The 22460-nt window shown below is 36.0% G+C and overlaps 1 protein-coding gene across 3 annotated transcripts in view; it reads right to left on the bottom strand.

Moving 5' to 3' along the window:
• Nucleotides 1–1625: 1625 nt before the first annotated feature.
• Nucleotides 1626–22460, bottom strand: part of LOC145688100 (BET1 homolog) — a 42434-nt gene continuing 21599 nt past the window's right edge. For all 3 annotated transcript variants that reach the window (XM_081761836.1, XM_081761835.1, XM_081761837.1), the window contains exons 4-6: nt 14490–14596; nt 7418–7474; nt 1626–1817 (exon numbers count right to left, since the gene is read on the bottom strand). In XM_081761836.1, coding sequence (XP_081617962.1) covers nt 1668–1817; nt 7418–7474; nt 14490–14596 — 314 coding nt within the window. In that variant the 3' untranslated portion in view covers nt 1626–1667. The remainder of the gene's footprint in view (nt 1818–7417; nt 7475–14489; nt 14597–22460) is intronic.

Here is a 22460-nt window from a genome sequence, read left to right as displayed (position 1 = left end):
ACATCCCTTACATGAACAACATCCATCATCACACTCCAAAACATTTAACTGGAACGGTGAGTTTGCTACTGACCACACTCATAATGTTTGAAGGATATGCTTTTTAAATAAAGTAAAAGGTAAAGGTTATGAATACCTGATTGATGTGAAGGATCAATCTAATAGTATATGCTTATACTCTAAAAGTAAAAGGTTGTACTTTAATCTTTATGAACACAGATTGAAGAATTTTCTTCATAGTTTACACGTATAAGCTTATCCTTCTTTTTATGAATACGAGCTAGTGTGTTTTCCTCAAGCAAAAGTTCACAAATTTCTTTAGTAGACGAGATTTTTGATTTCATGGAGGTCAAAACTTTTTTTTTTTTTTTACTACATTTCATTGAAAACAAAATTCAACGTTCTTGATGTAGATTTCTTTGCTTTTTTGTTTTCTACCACCGCATTTAATGATAAAAGAATGTGTTAATGAGAACAATGAAGTTTTCCGCGTTAAAAAACTACAACAAGTAAACTACCCTCTTAATTCTCCTTGGGACAGATGAATCACTGCCATGGTGGGAGATGGGGCACATAGGAAATATAAGAATGTTGGTGATTTGTATGGCAAAGCTTACAAATATCAAACAAGATGCAATGTGCGGTGCAATGTAACTACTAGCATTCGTTTTTCTTCTTAAAACATTAAACTTATGTATTCTTGCCATTTGCAAATGTTTCTTTACTAGATTCTATGTTAAAAAGAAAGTTCGTTTTTAGATTTTCTATATCTCTATCTTGTTTAATCTATATTAGATTTCTATAAAAACTTGAAAGCTGTATAATATGTACTTTATTAATACAACGTATTTCAAAACAAAATTGTACCAAATTATTTCTTTCTTTATTGTTTAAGTTCTGCATATGGTCCATCGCTCTCACAGTGCATCGTTCATGTAACCCATACTACTATGGGACAGATGGACCAGTCATATTTTGAAGCTTAAATTTCGGGTAGAAATCTATCTTTTTTTGATCCTAAAAACCTTTAGTTATGGTTACAGAAAGTTCTTTTTTGGATTTCGTGTAGAAAAACACGCTCTACATGCACAATTATTCGAGTTATTGGAGGCAGAAAAAGAAAAGTGGTCCACCTCTACCGGACGGACTATGGTAGCTTCATCTAAATTATCTGATTGTACGTACAACTTCTACACTGATAAAATCTGAAAAGTTTTCATTTCGGATAATATGCACTTCTGTATAATAAAAGAAGTAAAATGAACGTACTTTGCGAGTCTTTATATATATATATATATATATCAGGTTGTGATAATGCTGATATCTTTACTAAGCCTCTGATCTCTGTCTAGCACACGTCTCCTAAGAGCCAAATATAATGTTGACCACCTGAATTTCAGTTACTGGGTTCTTCTTTGACATATAGAATCGAAATACTTACTTCATACTGCAAAAATATCCATGTGCAAAACTACACTATATTATTAGTGCTTAACCTGATCAGATTAAGGTTGAGTAATTAGCTTAAGTACCAGTAATGAATCCAGTGTAATTCACTAGAATGATGCCCGGTTGATATATTTAGTAAACCACCTAATTACATACTTTAAAAAATATAAATGCAGTATTTTACAAATATTTATTTACAAGAAAAATATCTGCTCTACCTATCTAACAATAATCCATAGAATTATTAACACCAGGAAACAAAACAACAGTAAATATAACAAGTAATAGTTGTGGCCGCCTTTCGCCAGCTTCAGAACCCTGTTCATCGTGTTTCCCAAAATTCCTCTTGTCTTGTCAAAATCGTCATCCTGAAAAAAACAAATTTTAAAGTTATTTGTGTAAATCATAGCAATTCAAATTATCTCTTTGAACTACACGCCTATACTATTATTTTCGCGCATACACATACAACTGTAAAAACAATGTTCTCTACAAGTTCCTTTGTCAATAGCTGTGTAGTGTTCTGTCAATTCGAATACAACTTGCGTGGCATAAAAAGCGCACAAAATTTGCGCTATCGTGAGCCCTATTCAAACTGCTGAATTCATTCCACAGTTTGTAGACGTACTCTTTAATTTACAGCGTCTAATACTTAATGTACCTTTAACTGTACTGTTCCGGTGTTCCCTGATACCTCCCTGGGTAGATCAGAAAACTCAATCACACTTCTCAGAATTTATTCTTGCGTTATTTTGTTGATATGAATACGTAAATTAGCTTACACTAGAAACCTCTTCTTTTGAAACTGAAAGCTTTTTAATGCTGGAAAAATGTGTAATTTTGAGCTAGTTTGTAAAAACTTCGCTCCCTTCCAACACAGAAGATGCTGTTATGCATTAATCTCCTGTGAGTACATACTTCCTTATCATATTACATAATTCAGAACATGTAAATGTTTACACGATGTACTGAAGTGCTTTACTAATTTATAACGAAGTAGCACTTTGGAATGTTTCTTCTTCTTCCTCTGCTAAATTGACTGAAATATATATATATTTTTCAGTCGTTTGTTGGCACGTCTCCTCGTAGTTTGATGAATTACTGGGCTGAAATTAAATCTTTGATGATCTTGACTTTTGTTCCTAAACCTCATTCTGGGATCTAAGGGGTGTGTTTGGCTTACAAAATTACTTAGATAATTTTCTCTTTCATTTCAACTGTAAGTAATTTTTACGGGACATATTGAGTTATTAAAGATTCTTATTTGAATATTAGAACCTACCTAGGTATCATTATTGATAATGAAATAACATTGCCTATCCAAGCTTCTCTGGTCTTAATTCAGGCTTGGATTTCTTGTTCTAATGAAAAATAATTCGTAGTCATTTCTTATAACGTATAATTATTGTCTATGTAACCTTTTAACTTCTCCGGTATAGTGGCTACATAATTTAAGATGTTTGGTGGGACCTGTCACAGCTGTGTATTCATTTCGTGCGTTTATAATTTGTTTTCTAATTATGGTTTCTATGTTATTTTTGTCATTCGAATGTAATATTTGAAACATTCACAATTTTCCTGATACACTCCTGAACTGGTCAATTCATCAACAAAATAATTTTATATCAAGGCAACATTTTTTTTTTTAATTTACCTAACATTTTATGTAAATGTTAAGACCCATTTTTCGTGCAAACGTTTGTTAACTGTAATTGAGAATTGGCGATAGAGGTAAGACTATCTTATTTTTCAGTTTAACGTCTAACGATTATGCACAGAGTCTGACAGAATGACAAAGAGGAACGTAGAAACCATAATTAAAGAATACATTAGAGATAATAAAAATGAAATAAAAATGTTGAGTCTCATGTAACATCCAAAATATCTTGACATTATACTGGAGAGGTCAAAGGGTTACATAGATCGTCGTCCCATACTGAAAGAAATGTGTATGGGTCATTCTTAATAAGAAGAGATCCAAGTTTGAATCTGGATAAGGGGAGCTTAGATAGGCAATGTGATTTCATTACCAACAAAATTTCTAATATTTAAGTAAGAATCTTTATTAACTCAATATGTCCCATAAAAATCACTTATGGTTGAAACGAAAAACAAATAATATCAAATTTAGAAATTCTGTAAGCCGAACACACACCTTAGATCCCAAAATGGGGCTTAGAAAATGTCAACCTTCACTTACTTCTCAGAAATTCATCACACCACAAGAAGACCAGCCAACAAACAATCAAAAAAGATTTCTAGCAATTCATCGAACAGAGGAAGAAGAAACATTTTAAAACAGTTATAGTGTTGTTTCGTTACAACTTAGTAGTTTGTTGTATTCTGTAAGTAAACACTTATATGTTTTGAATAATATTACAATAGGTTAAAGAAGTACGTACTCACGGAAAATTAATGCATAATCAACTTTTAACATAGATTTAACATTATAGCAACTTCTTCCTATTAGAAGTGAGCGAAGTTTCCACAAATTAGCACAAAATAACACAAGTGCTCGGAAAAGTATTCTGCGCGGTTTTTTTACAGCATTTATTATTATTATTATTATTATTATTATTATTATTATTATTATTATTATAGGATTCTAGTTCAAAGGAATTTACATTTTCAAAATAGTTCAAGAGCAAATTCTGAGAAGCAAGATGGACTGCCAGTAACTTTCCTGATCTGCTGAGGAAGTTGTCAGGGTGTTTTGAAACAGTACGTACGGTTAATGATATATTAATTAGATCCACTAAACTAAAGAATACGTACACAAATTATTATAAACATACATCAATTCATATCCTTAAATAATCATTCCACAGGTACTGGCGAAAGAAAATCTGGAGTGAGAAAGAGCTTTTGCTGAACACAATACAATACCATGTTTGTAGTTATAATTAGCTTAATTAAGAAGCTAACTTGCAGCCCGTAAAGGATATAAATGTAACTATGTTACTACTGAATAAAGCAAGACACTTGTACACGATAGACAATTTTCGTTTAAATCAAATGCAGCCAGCAAACATAGCTTTTAACTAATGAATACAAGTAACTAACTTTCAAAATTCTAACAGATACAGTTGTAGGCCTTAGTTATCTCCTCTGAAATATTTGAAGAAAATCTGAAGCGAATCAGTGAATACCCTTTACAGTTATTCGAAAGTAAAAATCAAACAATTCTCTTTTTTGTTTTTTCTTTCTTTAAAAAAACTATGAACCAAAATGCTTAAAAATACATGAAGTACCGCGAAACGGTTCTGATTGGATTTTAGCGTCCTTCTTAGCAACGAGGTTATATCAGACGTTGATCTACAGCTTAACGCGGGATCCGAATCACATGAGCTCCCGCTCGGAAGCAAACCCGGATCTCCCACACCAAAGATTATGAAACGGAAAGTTATGGATATGTTAAGTAAAATGTAAATTAAGGTTCAGAGAATGTGTGTCAGTGTTAAGATTATATGCTGTTAAGCCTAACAATGAGAAATCAAGTAGTAATATATAGAGTATGGTTCTTAACAGTGTATTTTTCGTCACACGATCTCACCTGGTAAGGTTACAATACTCACTGTTAAGAAGTTTAGCGTCCCTTTTCAGCACTCATGTTTTATGAAACATGGACCTACAATTTAAGGTAAAATTTGAACTGTGTTCAAATTTCAATGCTCTTTCATCGGCAATCGAACCCGGGGCCCAGTGCAAGAGTGCACACGCTAGCTACTACACGAACGGGAAGGACTCGAGTTCACCTGCAAATCGTAACTGTAGAATGTAATATATAAAGACACCGGATTTTTATGCACTTAAAATTCATTAAATGCGCATACAACTATGCTTTTAAATGCGTTAAAATACGTACTCCCCATATGTACTAACAATGCAATAAAAGAGGGTAAATATGCACCAAAGTTGTGACAGAGGTTTTGTAGGTAATACAAAACATCGAAAGTGTGCTTTACCTTTCAGGTACCACTCTTCAGAATTTATTTTTGCGATAATTAGAGTTTATATATTCCTAATTTTTTAAAACAGAATTATGAGATTAAAATGAACAAAGTGACATGAGAAAGCGGTTTCTAATTTTTCTTCACAATTGCATTTTAAAGTGGATTTATTTTACAAGAAAAACTACGACCCTCACTTTTCTATATGTTTCCACTGTACAAAAACAAGCAAACAAACAAATAAACAAACAAAAAAAGTTTACAGTATTCACTCCTTGTAATTAAGCCTTACTGTTTATCACGAAATGCTTCTCTACATTTTCTGATGTCAGGTTGTTGTGACTGTCCTTTAGAATACAGTTGTATCCAGAAAATGACCTCTCGAACATTAGCACATGTTGTCGGACAGTATTTAGAGAAGCAAGTTTAGTATCTTAATTTTCTGGCAAGTTGGAATTTACGGTAATACTTGAAGGTACCTTCCAGTGGCTTTGTTTTGTAGTCGGAGTTTCTAGCAGGAATAAACGCCCATTTCTTTTTCACAGAGCACCCGAATTCACCAGGAACTGACTGGGGCTCATGCTGAACTTTTAGCAACTGAACTTTAGCTAAGCATTCGCATCTCTAGTTTCTGAATTGATGTGGACACGATTTTAAAATAATTATATAATCAGATTTCACTTAACGTTTTGACAATTAAAAGCGTCTTTTCTCTGCTAGAGACTTTCCCAGCAAGAGTCAAATTCTTGCACAACACTTTTCAGTTCGTCAAAATGTTCGCAATAAATCGTTCCTTCAGTGTAGTTCTTCAGTGTGTAAGTGGGGTGTGGGGAAGTGTTTCATGATGTGCTTGTATACAGAGGGATACTTTCACAAAGTATCTTGGTAAAGGAATTGACATCTGGAAACAGAGATCGGATTTTTTCTTCTTACTATGAAGTCCATCAGCCAAGCAGGTAATGTGGATCATCAGGGGCTAACAAACTTCCACTGCTGTACCTACCTTCAGTATATAACTAGCAGAATCTGATATCAAGACAAGAAACTTTTCGTTCCTATCACTTGCTGGCCACAAAATTTTCAAATAATCATTGTTAAAATGAGGTATTGAGTGATTCACTGTATTACCTACAACTTTTGACGCAAATAAGATGCGGCGTCCCAGACTCATTTTCGCAGAGCTACAACGACCGTTTGAAAAAAAAAAAAAAAAAATCACATCGATCGCAAGCGACTGTGGTTTCATCCAGAGCCCCCCCATACCTAACAATTATCCAATTTCTTCTGAATCTCTTTGAATGTCATATTATAGCATTCGTCGTAGTAGTATTTACGGAGAATTGACCTTTGTGGAATTTTCTGTTTACAATTTCTGTGAAAAACTGCGAAAGTGTGCATTACTTAATTTGTTCCATGATATGTTCGAAGCTACCATTACATACATAAATCACGTACAATTGACTCCGATCATTTGAACGTATTTGTGACCTTAACAACGTTTGCTTACTGCATCCAGCTGCGTCAATTATGTGACTTTGCGTTGGATTGTTGGACCAATTGGTACTTTTTTTTTTTTCCACACGCAATTTCCTTGTTACATGGTTGACAAAAATATGTTGCCATCTGCGACGTAGCTCGTATCGTTTTGTATCCACTGCTTAAGCAGTGAGCTTCTTGAAGATTTATGTTTTGGGAATTTTTCACATTTATTTAAAGAACACGCTCTTAAAAACTTATAGGATATGCTAGATATGCTCTTAAGAGCAAATACATGTATTCACCTTTCAAGTATGCATTTATATGCACTATGAAACTTCAAGTTCGAGCTATACTATTGTCAGCAGAAGACCCTATTAAGTTTTAAGAGAGATGCATATAGGTAAATAAAACATGCATTTGCGTAAAAGTTCGATATTTAAATATATGTCAAACAGAAGCTTCTTGTGTTATCAAACCCTTTGATGGAACAATTTTTCTTTAACGAAGTCCTTAAAATCATAAAATAAAACACTACTTACTATTTCTCTTAGCATCTTCTCTTGATATTTTACCTCCGTTCCAATATCTATGGATAACTGAAAAAAAAAAAAAATGGAAAAAGTGAAACTCAGCTGAGTCTATTAGACCTATAAGCACATTTGTTAACTACTTATGTCAACAACGCAGACTGGTGTACAAGTATACATTGCATAACGTGGTTAGGAACATTGCAAGTTTGCTCTAATGTCGTTATTATTATTACACATATTCACGAATCGGTAACATATTTTCACATTCAAAATTTAGAAATAACCCAAAGTTTTATTATTATTTCTTATCCTAAACTTCTGTGATAGACAAATATAATTTAAACCCATTGTAGGTGCCTTCCATCTCAATTGAAGCAGAGAGCTCCTCTGTGGCTAAGCGGTTAGCGTACGCGCCTTTGGCGTGGGAGGCCCGGGTTCGATTCCCGGCGGGAGCTCATGTGGTTTGGATTCCACGTTAATCAATAGGTCCACGTCTCATATAGCCTCGCTGCTGAACGGGACGTTAAACTCAAACGCAATACTCAATACTCAATTGAGGCAGAGCATGTACCATCACCATCTCAGATATGGTTGAAACTTAATTTTTTTTATAGCAACTAGACATGTTTTTAAGAGAGACGTATTTTTTTCTTTGGTCGAAAAAAAATTTCACGCCAAGTAATGGGCCATCAAAGACGGGCAGTACAATTTATGAAGTGTAGAAGACATGGAAAATGGTCAACTTCGGAGCCTCACCATTCAGCTATGGAGACAGGTACAGTTATAATTCTTGTTGTGGTATGTACCGGTACTGCTGGAATTCAATATGGTGTTGGCCCACCCTTATCCTTGATGACAGCTTCCACTCTCGCAGGCATACTTTCAATCAGGTGCTGGAAGGTTTCTTGGGGAATGGCAGCCCATTCTTCACGGACGGCTGAACTGAGGAGAGGTATCGATGTAGGTCGGTGAGGTCTGGCACGAAGTCGGCGTTCCAAAACATCCCAAAGGTGTTCTATAGGATTCAAGTCAGGACTCTGTGCAGGCAAGTCCATTACAGGGATGTTATGGTCGTGTAAACACTCCGCCACAGGTCGTGCAGTATGAACAGGTGCTCGATCGTGATGAGAGATGCAATCGCCATCCCCGAATTGCTCTTCAACAGTGGGAAGCAAGAAGGTGCTTAAAACATCAATGTAGGACTGTGCTGTGAGAGTGCCACGCAAAACAACAAGGGGTGCAAGCCCCCTCCAAGAAAAACACGACCACACCATAACACCACCACCTCCGAATTTTACTCTTGGCACTACACACGCTGACAGATGACGTTCACCGGGTATTCGCAATACGCACACCCTGCCATCGGATCGCCACATTGTGTACCGTGATTCGTCACTCCACACGTTTTCCCACTGTTCAATCGTCCAATGTTTACGCTCCTTACACCAAGCGAGGCGTCGTTGGGCATTTACTTGCGTGATGTGTGGCTTATGAGTAGCCGTTCGACCATGAAATCCAAGTTTTCTCACGTCACCCCTAACTGTCATAGTACTTGGAGTGGATCCTGATGCAGTTTGGAATTCCTGTGTGATGGTCTGAATAGATGTCTGCCTATTACACTTCACGACCCTCTTCAACTGTCGGTGTTCTCTGTCAGTCAACAGACAAGATCGGCCTGTACGCTTTTGTGTTGTACGTGTCCTTTCACGTTTCTACTTCACTATTACATCAGACACAGTGGACCTAGAGATGTTTAGGAGTGTGGAAATCTCGCGTACAGGCTTCTGACACAAGTGACACCCAATCTCCTGACCACGTTCGAAGTCCGTGAGTTCCGCGGAGCGCCCCATCTTGCTTTCTCACGATGTCTAATGACTACTGAAGTCGCTGATAATGAGTACCTGGCAGTAGATGGCAGCACAATGCACCTAATATGAAAAACGTATGTTTTGGGGGTGTACGGATACTTTTGATCACATAGTGTATATATCGATATCTAATTATCTCTTTACGCTTGGATATGAAGAAGGTAAGTATATCGAAACTGACATATGCAGGTGAAACTGCTTCAAATTTTGATGCTTTGTATGTTCAAAGTTGAGAGTTTTGAGCGCCGGGGAACACTAGAAATAATTCAAAGTGGTGGAAGAAAGCCAAACACACATACAAAGAGTCCATCATTCACATCTCCGATCAAAGTTCGCGACCGATTACAACTGAGATTCTTGCGAGAAATCTCTAACGCAGGTAGAGTTTCTTTAGTTTTGATTTTGTAAAACGTCATTCGTCTGAAGAACTGATCGCCCGTTGCTCTTCATGAATAATCATCTAAGCGCAGAATTGTGAAGCCTGGTGTGATTGAGAAAAAAATGTCACTCAGAATGACTGGCCTGAAAAGACTTTTACACCTTTCTGACAGTGTCCCAACCGGGAATTGTATCTTGGACCGCTTGCACTAAAGGCGAGAGCGTTAGCGACTGTGCTACGCAATCGTTTTAATTCTTGTTGATAAACTACATGTGGAAATATGAGTTTCATACATTATAAGTTTCATACATTATAAGTTTCATACATTTTCTTTAAAGTTATTGTTCAAATCGTAGGTAATTCAGTCAACCAAAAAGTAACTGCTTAACATTAGTTCACATGGAATTATGATTTCAAAAATGTTGAATGGGATCTGTGATGATGTTGGGTTACCATAATTTTTTTGGAGGGGGGGCGGCGGCATTTTATTTCTATATTACTTAAATACGGAAAGTATGTGGCATCACATTACTTTCGCTTCAGTGTAGCCCCGTTAGGCATAAGCTATTGAATAAAAGGAAGTGACGGAAGGTGGCAACATCAAACTGAATATTCATGGCTATCACTAATTGGTATTGTTTAGCTATTCTAGAAACTAATATTTACTTACTGACTAGAGATGCAGCCTCATTGACAAACAAAAAATAAATGAATGTTATCTGTTATACCAGTTTTGTGGACTTGTGACTTTACTGGTATTGTCTTCTGGGAAAAGGCAGAGTCTTTAATACAGGAGTGAATTTAGTTCTTATATATGATGTAATTAGTTTCTGTACTATTTATGAATATTTACATTTGAAGTTAGCACCTTTTTGTAAAATTTTGCACTTAAAATTCCTACCTTCAGTTATTGCTGTTGTAGAGGCTTCAAAATTTGGGTGTTTGTGATATTGTAGCATCCTTAGTTTTCTACATTGTGTAATAAATGGGGTGTTGTAAGTTTTTGTTTAATTTGTAGATTTGAAGTATGTAATAATCTAGCATAGTGTTATGAGAAAAAAATAAACTATGTTGGGTTGTCAACATTGCTTGCATACGTCGACCAAACAATAATTTATTGTTTTACGCATTTAATTAAGCAGTTACTCAAAACAATAACAATTTATTTTGTATCTCTAGTTACAAGTTGTGGACTGTATAAATTTATATAGTTGCTGGAATTAATAAGTATTAGAATGAAGAAAAGACAACACACAAACACTGGAGATTTCGCACACGAGGCTTTTGCAGGAAAGTACAACACAACACTGACAAAAACATGCGGGAAGCGGCCTAACGGTATTTTTGAAAAGAAAGACAAGAGACCGCCAGAGTAAGAGGCTACAAATAAAAACAATATTAACCTGCAGAGACATCTTTACAGCAAAAGTGACACTACATACAACACATATTTTGTTCCAAGTTTTGGAAATGTTGACTATAGGCTCAAACACTGAAAAAATATAAGCCTCCCTTTTCTTCTTATTTTTATGAAACAGAGGGCAGAATGCCCCGAACACTGCTAATCTGGTAGTATTGCAGAATGTGTCAAATGATTTCCCCCTTTTGATATTTGCTTCGTACATTTTTTATTTATTTTTTTTTTTTTTTAATTATCAATTAGCTAAGAGGTTATAAAAGCACGCCAAGTTAAGTGGTTCACCCTTGAACTAGACACGTCTTTATTCGAAAGACATAAAATTTACTTTTCAATCTGTGCATGAATTTATATAGGATATAGGTACATCTATTCATAGTAGTGTTTTTCTTATAATTACAAAGAGTGATTCGCTTCTATGCGGATGATTTAACCGTTCACTCATTTCACAGTTCTACTTCTCATCATTGATTGTATTTGATGTGAAAGCCAGCACTTTATACTAGTGTCCGATATCGTCCTAACCACCGTAGAAAACTTTCTTGCAGTTGTATTATCAATATCTTATATTATTACTGCTGCCAAGTTCTTTCAAGTTTAGTTAAGGAATGTTCGAATTCTGAAATCACTGTGATTTAACCCAGTCCCTTCGTTCATTCACGTCTTGACATCCTTCAACCGTTTCTCCTCCTTGACATATCCCGTACCTTCTTCCACTGCTTTCTTCACGTTTCCACGTTTCGTCAACATCAACGATGAGCTCATCGTTATCGAATTTTCCACATGAACTGCACTATGTGAAACTTCACATCGATTAGTAACGTTGCCTGATATTTTTCTGTCTTCACAATCGGTTTCACAAGCCTTCATACAGTGAATTTTTCTCCGTTTATAAGTTCCATATTACACAAATAACGAGTTTGACGTACGTTTACAGTCACAAGCTTGCGGTTGAATTTGCAGTCTAACTCCTATATAAAGTATCTACAAAGACGAATAAGAAAGAAATCACATATCTCCTGTATATTACAAGAGTGTTATAACTCAAATATCGTCCTTAACTTATGGGTAGAAAATTGAAAGCTAATCTTGATGTCTATCTCTGGTAAAAAAAAAAATCACAGTTGTAGTTCCAAAACTGTGCGCTAGAGAGAATTTGTGTCGTTCTTGCGCCGAGTTGTTTTCGCCGCGTTTCCAAACTTTCACATGTTTCTCCTGAAAAGTTAGGAATTTTGGGTTATGTCACTCTTGAAATAAACAGGCGATATGTCCTTTGAATTGCAGTGCATTGCGCAATACGGGCGGTGCATATCGCAAGAGAGTTAAGGGTCATGTTCCTCTGCACAGATAGTTGTGCTGTAGTATTCATCAGAGGTACATCGTAGTGTGAGAGTGAAATGACATAAGAACATACTCAAAACTGGAAGTGAGGGGAAAAGTATGCTGTTTTTTAAGCAAAACGGCTAAACTTGCACACAAATTCATCGTATGTCAGCAGTGTACGGACCAAATACAATTTTGCGTCCGGCAATAGTGAAGTGTGAAGAGTTGAACGCGGTCGCAAAGTTCTGGTAGATCCTGATCGGGAAGAAAATGATTTGTACCAATCGCAAAAGTTGAAAAGAGAGGTGTATCTCAGTAGATCCTGCTCATTCTATTGTTCCAGATCATTTGAAGTATCGGAAACTGTGTGCACATTGGGTTCCGCCGGAGTTGATACCCGAACACAAAAACGCAAGGCTTCTCTGGACTTCTTGCAGCGTTAGTCTGTAGAAGACGATGAGTTCAGCGTCCGATCATTACAGGGTAAGACATAGATGCATCACTCTACTCTGGAAATAGAAGAGCTACTATGGAATGGAGACACATATTCTTGCGTGTACAGAAGAAATGCAAAGTAGTGTCATCAATAGGGAAGGTCCTGGCCACTCGACTGGAGAAGGAACTTACACAGAGTTTAGGCAAAGGCATACTACCACTAACGCCGAATCGTACTGCCAAACGTTGAGCACTACAATCAAGAGGCACGGCAAGTTGGGCATCGTGGGTATATGGATAGCGTACGCGCCTTTGGCATGGGAGACCCAGTTTCGATTCACAGAGGAACTCATGTAGTTCGAATTTCACATTAAGATGTCTCACGTCTCATATAGCGTAACTGCTGAACACGACGCTAAACTCAAATCTATTCTCCTTTACAACAATGCAACCGTACAGACGGTACGCATAACAAAAACATTCAACGGTTTGCATAGGATGCATTGTAGAATCCGACCTACAGTCCAGATCTGGCACCACGAGGTTTTCATATTTTCAGAAAACTTTCAGAACATCTGTGTAGACAACGATCTGTCATCGAAGAGCAAGCTGAAATAGTGATTCACCAGTGACTACGCTGATGTTGTCGATTTCTGTTGATAGGGAATTCAACGATTGATGGAACGTTTGGACCGTTGTTTACAGAAACTTGATGACTATTCTGAAAAGCAGTGAACAGTATTTATGTCACTTTGCATTACAATGCTTCATTCAACAGAATTTCACTGACTTCCCAAAAACAGATCTTTCCGAATGTACTTCGTATAATGTTGATATGTCTCCGTTGATCTACCTATACATTATCAATGCGCTTTCTCGTACATACAACTGAAAAATTTCAAGCATGTGTAAATATGTTTGTATTCGAAGTACGTAGACATGATTATCTTATTTTTGGATGCTAAGCTTATCAGTTCACTGTCGTTACTTATCTCATGAAAGTTTTCTTTACTAACTGTCGTTTGAACGTTTCTTCTCTTCCTATCTTTCCTCCTGAAACTGCCTATTACCATTTTCATACGAAATTTGGTATCAACTAGACTCCAATTCTTCGTAAAAACTGTTCTTTGTGCAATTATCGCTTCCTCCGTTGGTAAGTGTATGTTTAGGATTACCATATCATATAATTCCCGGGATGTACATCAATGTATCGTTTACAAACCTCACCAACTATCGATATGGCATTTTTCTTATGATGGACCTCGTCGTAAGTTACGGACGTCAGCTCTCTCGTAGAAAATAGTGAACTACTCTATTGCAAAGGATTTTTTTCCGGCTCACGTAACTTCCTGAATTGATAGTACATCTACATTAACCTTCTGTGTATCCACATTTAACAGTTGAACCCTTCCACTTTGCAGAGACGTCTATCCTTTCATGTTTCTATTCTCTCTATATATTATTTAAGCCACTTAATGATGTCCTACCCTAGATTTCCGAAAAAGGAACTATTTTATCTACTTAAATATAGTCCTAAACTAGCTTTGTTTCTTGATGACAGACATTTTGCTCGCTTACTTTCTAAAACATTTATATATATTCATAGACAAAGTTTGCTTCTTGATAAACACAAATACTAAAATGTTTACATATTTTTACCGATTTCAGAGTGTGAATCTTGTCTTTGAGTTCATCTGTCATCCGATCATTTTCTTCTTCAAGAATGTCGGCTCGGCCATTCTGAAATACGGTGTAATCACCATGACCTGCAATGGAACAAACACAAGTAGAGTGTCAGTTTGTTAAGAGCATTACTGTAGGGTAAATCAGTCACGCAAAAATATTTCGTATCTCAAAGTGGATCTTTGAAGTGGAAAAATTACAAACTCACGGTTATGTGAATTTGCAACATATATTGTCTGAACTATACCACCTTCATCGACATACATGGTCTACTCTATATTAATATTAAAATTACGGATTGTCACAAAATACGTACAAATATGAAATTGCACGATACGTAAAAAAAATAGCCAAGCAAAAAAAAAAAAAAAAAAAAAAAAAAAAAAAAAAAACTGTATAGACCCATTATTTATATCTTTAAATTTTTACTGTTAGTTTTACATCTAATGGTTTCGCACTATAAGTTAATAAAGATTAAGATCCCATCAGGAATCAAGCTCAAGCCTACTTGCAAACAGGAACTTAATAACCACTTCGCTACTCGGAGAAGCATTCTTATGGTTGTATACTTCTTTCCTAATAATCAGTATTAAGCTATTTTTCGAATTACAAAGAAAAATTTGCTAAAAATTTTAAAGTTAACAATTATCGCTTTTTTTTGTTTGTTATAATGCGAAGTACGTGAAAACTCGTATAGAAATCATGGACAGTGAATATAGTCTTAACACAAACTATTCAACAGTATAGAACCAATGAACAGTGATTACACTCTATGGAAAGAAAAAAATTAAGTTTCAACTCCAATGCTTTCTATATGGGAAAACAACAAGCTTATTTTTAATAAACCTTATCCTTTTAACTCCCAGACAGAAATTTATCTTTGAAAACTGCGACATATCTTTCTTTTGCCTCTGATATTTAGTAACTTCGTAAAATGCAGAAAATGATTTCCCTATCCAATATAAAGTATTTAGGCTTATCAATGCTGCTAGTTTATTCAATGTGGTTTCAAGATCTGATGACTGCTGAATTGAAATAAATATATCGGGTGCTCTAAAACTGGCGCCCACGGACCACAGAGCATTATTCTATAACTCAAAGCAATATACCTCTCGAATCCTCACCTGGAAACACAAATTGAACTATGTGGCAACGTCGCAAATAAAGAACCATAAAATAGATCTCCCAATCTATCAAATAGTTATATTGATTTTCTCCAGATGGCAGCTAAAGTCGATATTGATTGACACTAGTATCACTTATTAGTGTAGCAATCGATTCAACTGTTTGTTGTATTCGTAAAGTAATGCTGATGGCTCCAAGTTAATCTGCGACGTTGCCACATTGTGAAATTTTGATTCCCCATAGCGGCTGAAGGAGGCCCCGAAGGGCAAACCATCATATAACATTTTCGCTTTATTTTGGCCTGCAGAAGAGTGCTGTATGGTCCGTGGGCGCCATTTGTTGAACACCCGATATGTTTGTGACTCTAGATCTCCTGAACCGCCTGACCGATCTCGGTCAAATTTGTAACATGGATGAGGTTTGAGGCTGAACTGGTTTTAGGCTATTCACTTTGATGGTAGGCTATTCACTTTGATGGTAGGCTATTCATTTTGAGGGGCGGGGGAGGGGATATAAAAAATAAATAAAACTTAATAACTCCTGAACCACTCGACCGATCTTGATCAAATTTTCAACATAGATGATGTTCAGGCCTGGGATCGTTGTTATGATTTAAATTTGACGGAGCAACGTAGGGGAGATACATAAAAATCAATGTATATAAGACTGAAAGTTACTATTTTTGTAACTTAAGAACTCTTGAACTATCCAACCGATCTCAATCAAATTTTCAAGATCTGGAAGAATTTTTGTAGTTTCACTTTAACGGTAGATCCTAGGGTGGGGGAGGAGAGGGAGACGTATAAATAAAAGCTAATAAAAAATAATAACTTTTGAACCACTCAACCAATCTAGATCAAACTTTCAACATACAGTACATGAGGGTCGGGCTTTGGGTGTTTTTTATCGTTTCACTTTGACGAGCCAACGTAGGGAAGAGGGAGATATATGTAAATAAAAAATAAATAAATAAATAAATAAATAAAAAATAAAAAATTAAAAAAAAAAAATAAAAATGACTGCCTTTGTGACTTCATCACTCTTGAATCATCCGACCGATCTCAATCAAATTTTCAACATAAATGAGTTTAGCGGCAGGGATTTCTTTAGGCTATTCACTTTGAGGATGCAACGTAGGGAAGGGGGAGAGGGACAGAAATTTCAAAATGATCAAAAATGACCGATATTAGTGTTGAATCCATAGTTTTCGGGGTCGATGAGAGAAACTGCGACACTTTTGATGGTGTTTCAAGCCAAGTTCAGCCTTGATGGTTGGGAAGGGGGAGGATACAACGTAAGGGAGGGGAATAACCATTTAAAAATGATCGAAAATGACTAATATTAGTGTCGAATCCATAGTTTTAGGAGTAACTGAGATTAACAGTGACAATTCTCATGCCTTGTGCCGCAGCACGGAGGAGGGGGGAGCTATATATAATAATAATCGAAAATGACCAATACGATCCGGTTTAAATCCAAAATCAGCCCCACCACTTAAGGGAGGGGGAGAAAGCGAGATAAAAATGATCGAAAATGGCCACTATCAGTGTCAAATTTATAGTTTTCTGGACCCCTTAGTTGAACAGTGGTACTTTCGATCCCGTTTAAATAGAAATTCAAACCCGCAACTTCGGGGAGGGGGAGGAAGAGATATTTATAAATCATCGCATATGACCGATATTAGTGTTGAATCCACATTTTTGGGATGAATGGTGATACTTCCGATGCCATGGCTCACAAAATGGGAAATATATATATATATATATATATATATATATATATATATAAATGGTCAAAAATGATCGATATCAGAGTTGAATCTATAGTTCTTGCGGTCGCCGAGATGAACACTGACACTAATTGAATTACAGTAAAAATTAGTTATTTCTGCAGTATTAGAACACGAATCACACTTAATTTACAACTAAGAGATAAGACTGTTACTACGTCGTAACGTTCCCAAATATTAAAAAAATGTGTAAACATGTTTGCTGCAATAAACAATAAAATACATGAAATACAAAGATGTGCATTTAAAGTACTTATTTCAACCCAGCGAAGCAGGTAATATATGCTAGTAAATAAATAAAAACGTAATAATCCTGACATAGGCAAGTCATGTGAGTCTGAGTTCTGTTCACGACAGTCAATTGACAGATTTTAAAACAAAGTTCGATAAAAAAAAAAAAAAATACCAACTAACACATGAAATTTGACAATCTTTTTTAACTTAATGTCCCACGATTATGCACACCGACGGTAACGGAGACGGTGATAAGATGATGGATAATAATGGCGAAATAACATAAGGGGAGAACCCCGAGAAAACCCACGCATACGGTGTCTGTCCACCACAAAACACAGTTGGCGGGAGCTGGGATCGAATCAGGGACCACATACACCAGAAGTGAACGCTCTACTACTTACACACCTCGCACCAATGGTTCGTACAAACGTTCCGAATGCCAAAACGGATAGTGCCTCGATGCTAAACAGTTAATTCTTTTGTTTTTCTTCTTTACCACCTCTTCTTATCTGATAAAGCGTTAGCTAAAGCACTTATAGCATACATTTTTAATGTATATGGTTATCTTCTATTTTCTGATAAGCAGTTTATTTTCCATTCGACCTTCGGAATTTGTTGTTCCAACTATAAAATTCCATTACTTATTAAAGTGCTGACATGATAAGGTGTACCTAGAGATGCAAGGGCTCGGAAAAAAACCGGCTTTTTTGAAAAAAAAAAATCGTTTTTTTCTGCTTCGCTTTTTTTGCTTGGGAAATTTTGGGCTTTTTTGAAAATTTTGCTTTAAACTGATAAAGCAGACTTTGTTTCTCTTCTCTACAACAAAAAAACTCATTTAATTAGTGGTTGATGCAGATAATAATATGAAACCTCGAAAATAAACCATAAATTTCAAGAAGATTTTTTAAAATTCTTAACATATTTACATTATGAATTCCAAAGGATTAACCAATATACGTAATAATATTTTAACCTCTTATATACAATAAGTACTTTAAAAAATGATACACAAATAACTAGCAAAATTGTATGTAGTATTTTTACTTCAAAATATCACACACCCTCTTTTTGAAGCCAAATAAAGAAAAACATGAGAGAAATCTGCTCATCAAGAGCTTCGTTTCGGGTGGTTCTGTACATTCTTGAAATTTTTCAGTTAAGTTTTAACTTTCATATACACTCTATGAATATTTCGAACAAATTTTTCACTGATTGATCACATACGTAATAATCTGTTACCACCTATCAGGTGCTTCGGATCTGCAAAATCGGTAAAGCTCCAAATTCTGTAATGCACTGACTGTTCCTTAAGCTTGTTCAAAATCAGGAAAGTATCGAATTTTCTGTTCATGGATCATATACGTAATAGACGGTTCATTTGAGCGTATGGTTTCCTAGGCTGTAGAATATATAACCACCATCACGGTTTGCCCAGTCCTGAAGGTTTCTGAATTTTTAACAAGAAAATTCAACATATCGTTACGAAACTTTTTTTTTATATATAAAAAAGAAAAACTATGGAATGCATTTAAAAAGAGTGGAAGAATCATTCACTGTTCTAATTCGCAAGAAAGACGACAAAATTGATTGTAATAATTATAGTTATAATTATAAGTTTTTTTCTGATCTCAACATTCTTCAACTGAAAGATGACATACTCAAGTGAAAGATGACATTGTGTGAAGTGAAATGATTTGCCACTGCCATTAAGTTACCCAATTACACTGAGGAAGGTACCAGGAGCTACCTTTAAAACATAATATTCTACACTGGACGCAATAATTGTAAGTGCTAAACTCATTTTATCAGTATTATAAAGATGCGGCAATTAATCTCCTTAAGGTGCCTTCCATTTCAATTCAGGCAGAGCATGTACCATCACCATCTCAGATTTTGTTGAAACTTTTTTTATAGCAACTAGACATGTTTTTAAGAGACCCATATTTTTTTCTTTTGTTGAAAAATATTTTCCCGCCAAGTAATGGGCCATCAAAGACGGGGAGTACAATTTATGAAGTGTAGAAGACATGGAAAATGGTCAACTTCGGAGCCCCACCATTCAGCTATGGAGACAGGTAGAGTTATAATTCTTGTTGTGGTATGTAAATAGGTATATAAATAAACTATATTTTATTATAGTTTGGTTTGCGCATGCGCATGTTTTTGTACATAAATTAACAAATGAACGTCAGTTTATCTGAGAAGTCGAAGTTTGTGAATTTTTTTCGAGCACTTTCGGTTCGAATTTTAAAATTGTTTTCACGGTTGGTAAGACCTAGTTATCCGCTTTTCGAAAAAAAAATGTATCGCTTCTGTGTGCAACCGTTTTGTCGCAAAAAATTCGAGAAATTGTAAAATTTTCAAAAATCGTCTTTTTTTTGGGAGCCATTTTCTCGAAAACACCATCTTTTAAAATTCTGAAATTTTGTCAGATGGTTCAGCCTTACATGAGTAATAAACACACCAAATACCATTCTCGACCAATGCTTCATGAATTAACTACAGCCTTTTGAAGTTAGCGAAGTTTCGTTAACTTTGATGTCACAGTTAGCAACACTGGAAACAATAAAAGTGCAATGATTTGATGATGTTTGTGGTTTGCATTCATTAAATGAAGAATAAAAGGTTTTTTTGATTGGTTTTTATTATTTTCATCAAAAACGCTTTCTGAAATAGTAAAATGATCCTCCCCCTACTCCGCTGTTTTCTTAAACCGAAGTAATCTGAGATGGAAATTACGATTACGAAACACACAAATTTTAAGTTTACTTGAAATGGCCATCCAATAAATTCTGATCTGTAAAAAGCGTGAACTATTACCTCAATGATGATTTGGAATGCTCCAGACAAAGTCTTAATGAAGTGCGATGTCATTACAGTGATCGAAAAAGGACAAAAAGTTTAAATAAAAAAATCGAAACGTTTTCTTACGCGTTGCATCAAAGAAATTTACGGACTTTTTAAACTAAACAATTCCAGCATAAGAATGGGTCACACAGAAGTTTATAGTATTCGACTAAACTGGGTCAGTCCGCAACCTGCGAGGGGAAGTGTGTGTGTGTGTATTGTGCAAATTTTAAGTTAGCTGCTACTGCGTTGCAACAAATCTAAGGTGCAGCCTGTATTGAAGCTGTCACGAGTGACCTATTTCCTTTAGTAGTATGATCCGTAGAAAATGACAGTTGTCTTCTTCGCAGGCCCGGAACCAGAGGGGGGCTAGGGGGGCCCGCCCCCCCTAAACTTTTCGTGTCTCCTCCAGACCTTAACACAAAATGCTATTAATACAAAATACACAATTTAGCTATTTGTAAGAGAATTTTTAATAATTTGCCCCCCTAACATATTCATGCCCCTCCCTCAAACCTCTGTGGCTGGTTGCGGGCCTGATGTGGTGAATGTCCTGGAGTGGAAGGAATAAGTGTGGAGCCTTTAATTATTGATCCTGATGAAAATGAAAGTGTTACGTATGCCATATGGGAAAACAATGATCTCGTTAAAAAAAAAAAACTGTGCAACTTTCTGTTTTCGTATCGTACATTGCTGGTTTAATTGTAAGAATTGTAATTCATGACTACATCTAGAAAATCCAAAGAGAATTAATTCCTACCAAAAAAATCCTATAAAATTTCAAGATACAAATTCTATTTTATTTCATGTGGACTTCGTTGAAAATTGGACTGTTATTCTGCAAAGTGAAATTCAGTTATCACCGGAATATGAAACAACTGACAGTTTTGTTGTAATAAGCGACGACAAAACACACGATTCGGGCTCATGTACTCATAGCCATAGATAAGATTCTAAAAATACTCGAAGAGAAACGAAGATATAGGTTATAGAAAAAGGTTCGAATACGTGAAAATAAGTGTCTACAATTTCCCAAGCCATGTCAAGTGATTTCTTATGGTGTTGCATTCCGCTTTAAAAATCGCTTTCAGATGATCGAGATGCAGACAAGTCCGATAAAGCAGTGTTTTTGCAGTGAAACCGGCCATGCAAGGGTCTTTGCGACGGTATTGGGGGGGGGGGGGGGATGTAAAGAATGAGGCAACGCGGCATAACCTTCGAAATAGATACACAGTATTAAAACCGCAGAAGAATTCGTAAGTATATTGCAAGTACAAACTCCGGGTATTACTCTCGTTTTATTGCCTGGAACTGAATTCGACAACTTCCGGAAGAAGAAAAATGAAGCAAGAATGGGAAAAGTGTGCGATCGGTAACTGGTATTCAACGAAGTCACCTTTGGCTGTCGGAAAATGGCAAAGTTTTTATGGCAGTAACGGGTCACCATGAACTAACTTCATGATTCCCCCAAAATCGAGCTTCTGCAATTCAAAGTGTAGATTTAAGAGTTTGAAAAAAGGAACTTTTGTTACATACATATACATATGATAACCAGTGATGCGTAGCAGAAATATGAATAAATCATGAATTACGTGAAGTTGAAGTGCTGTTTGGCCATCCTCATGGACCTTCAGCAGGCTAGAGGTTTCCAGAAGAGCATAAGAGAAGTAAAAAATAAGTGTTTTGTGACTATCGACAATGTGCTATGCAGAGGCGGATCCAGAACGGACTTCTGGGGGCGGGGTTGTAATACTGCTACTTCGAGCTACTTTTAAGAGCTCCAAACTCTGGGATGGGTTTTATTTATATATAAAATAAGGAAGTTTCTTCTTGGGGGGGGGGGGGATCGTCGCCCTGGATACAACCCTGGACGAGTTGTGAGTGTACCAACACCTATTGGGCATCTGCACGGTTACATGCTATTAGCGAAGAAGACACCAAGCAAGCAA

The sequence above is a fragment of the Thermobia domestica genome, chromosome 6 (assembly GCF_964235325.1).
Source record: "Thermobia domestica chromosome 6, izTheDome1.hap1.1, whole genome shotgun sequence".
NCBI classification, from domain to species: Eukaryota; Metazoa; Arthropoda; class Insecta; order Zygentoma; family Lepismatidae; genus Thermobia; species Thermobia domestica.
Note: the sequence above shows the minus strand (reverse complement) of the source record. Positions and strands in the feature narration are given on the sequence as shown.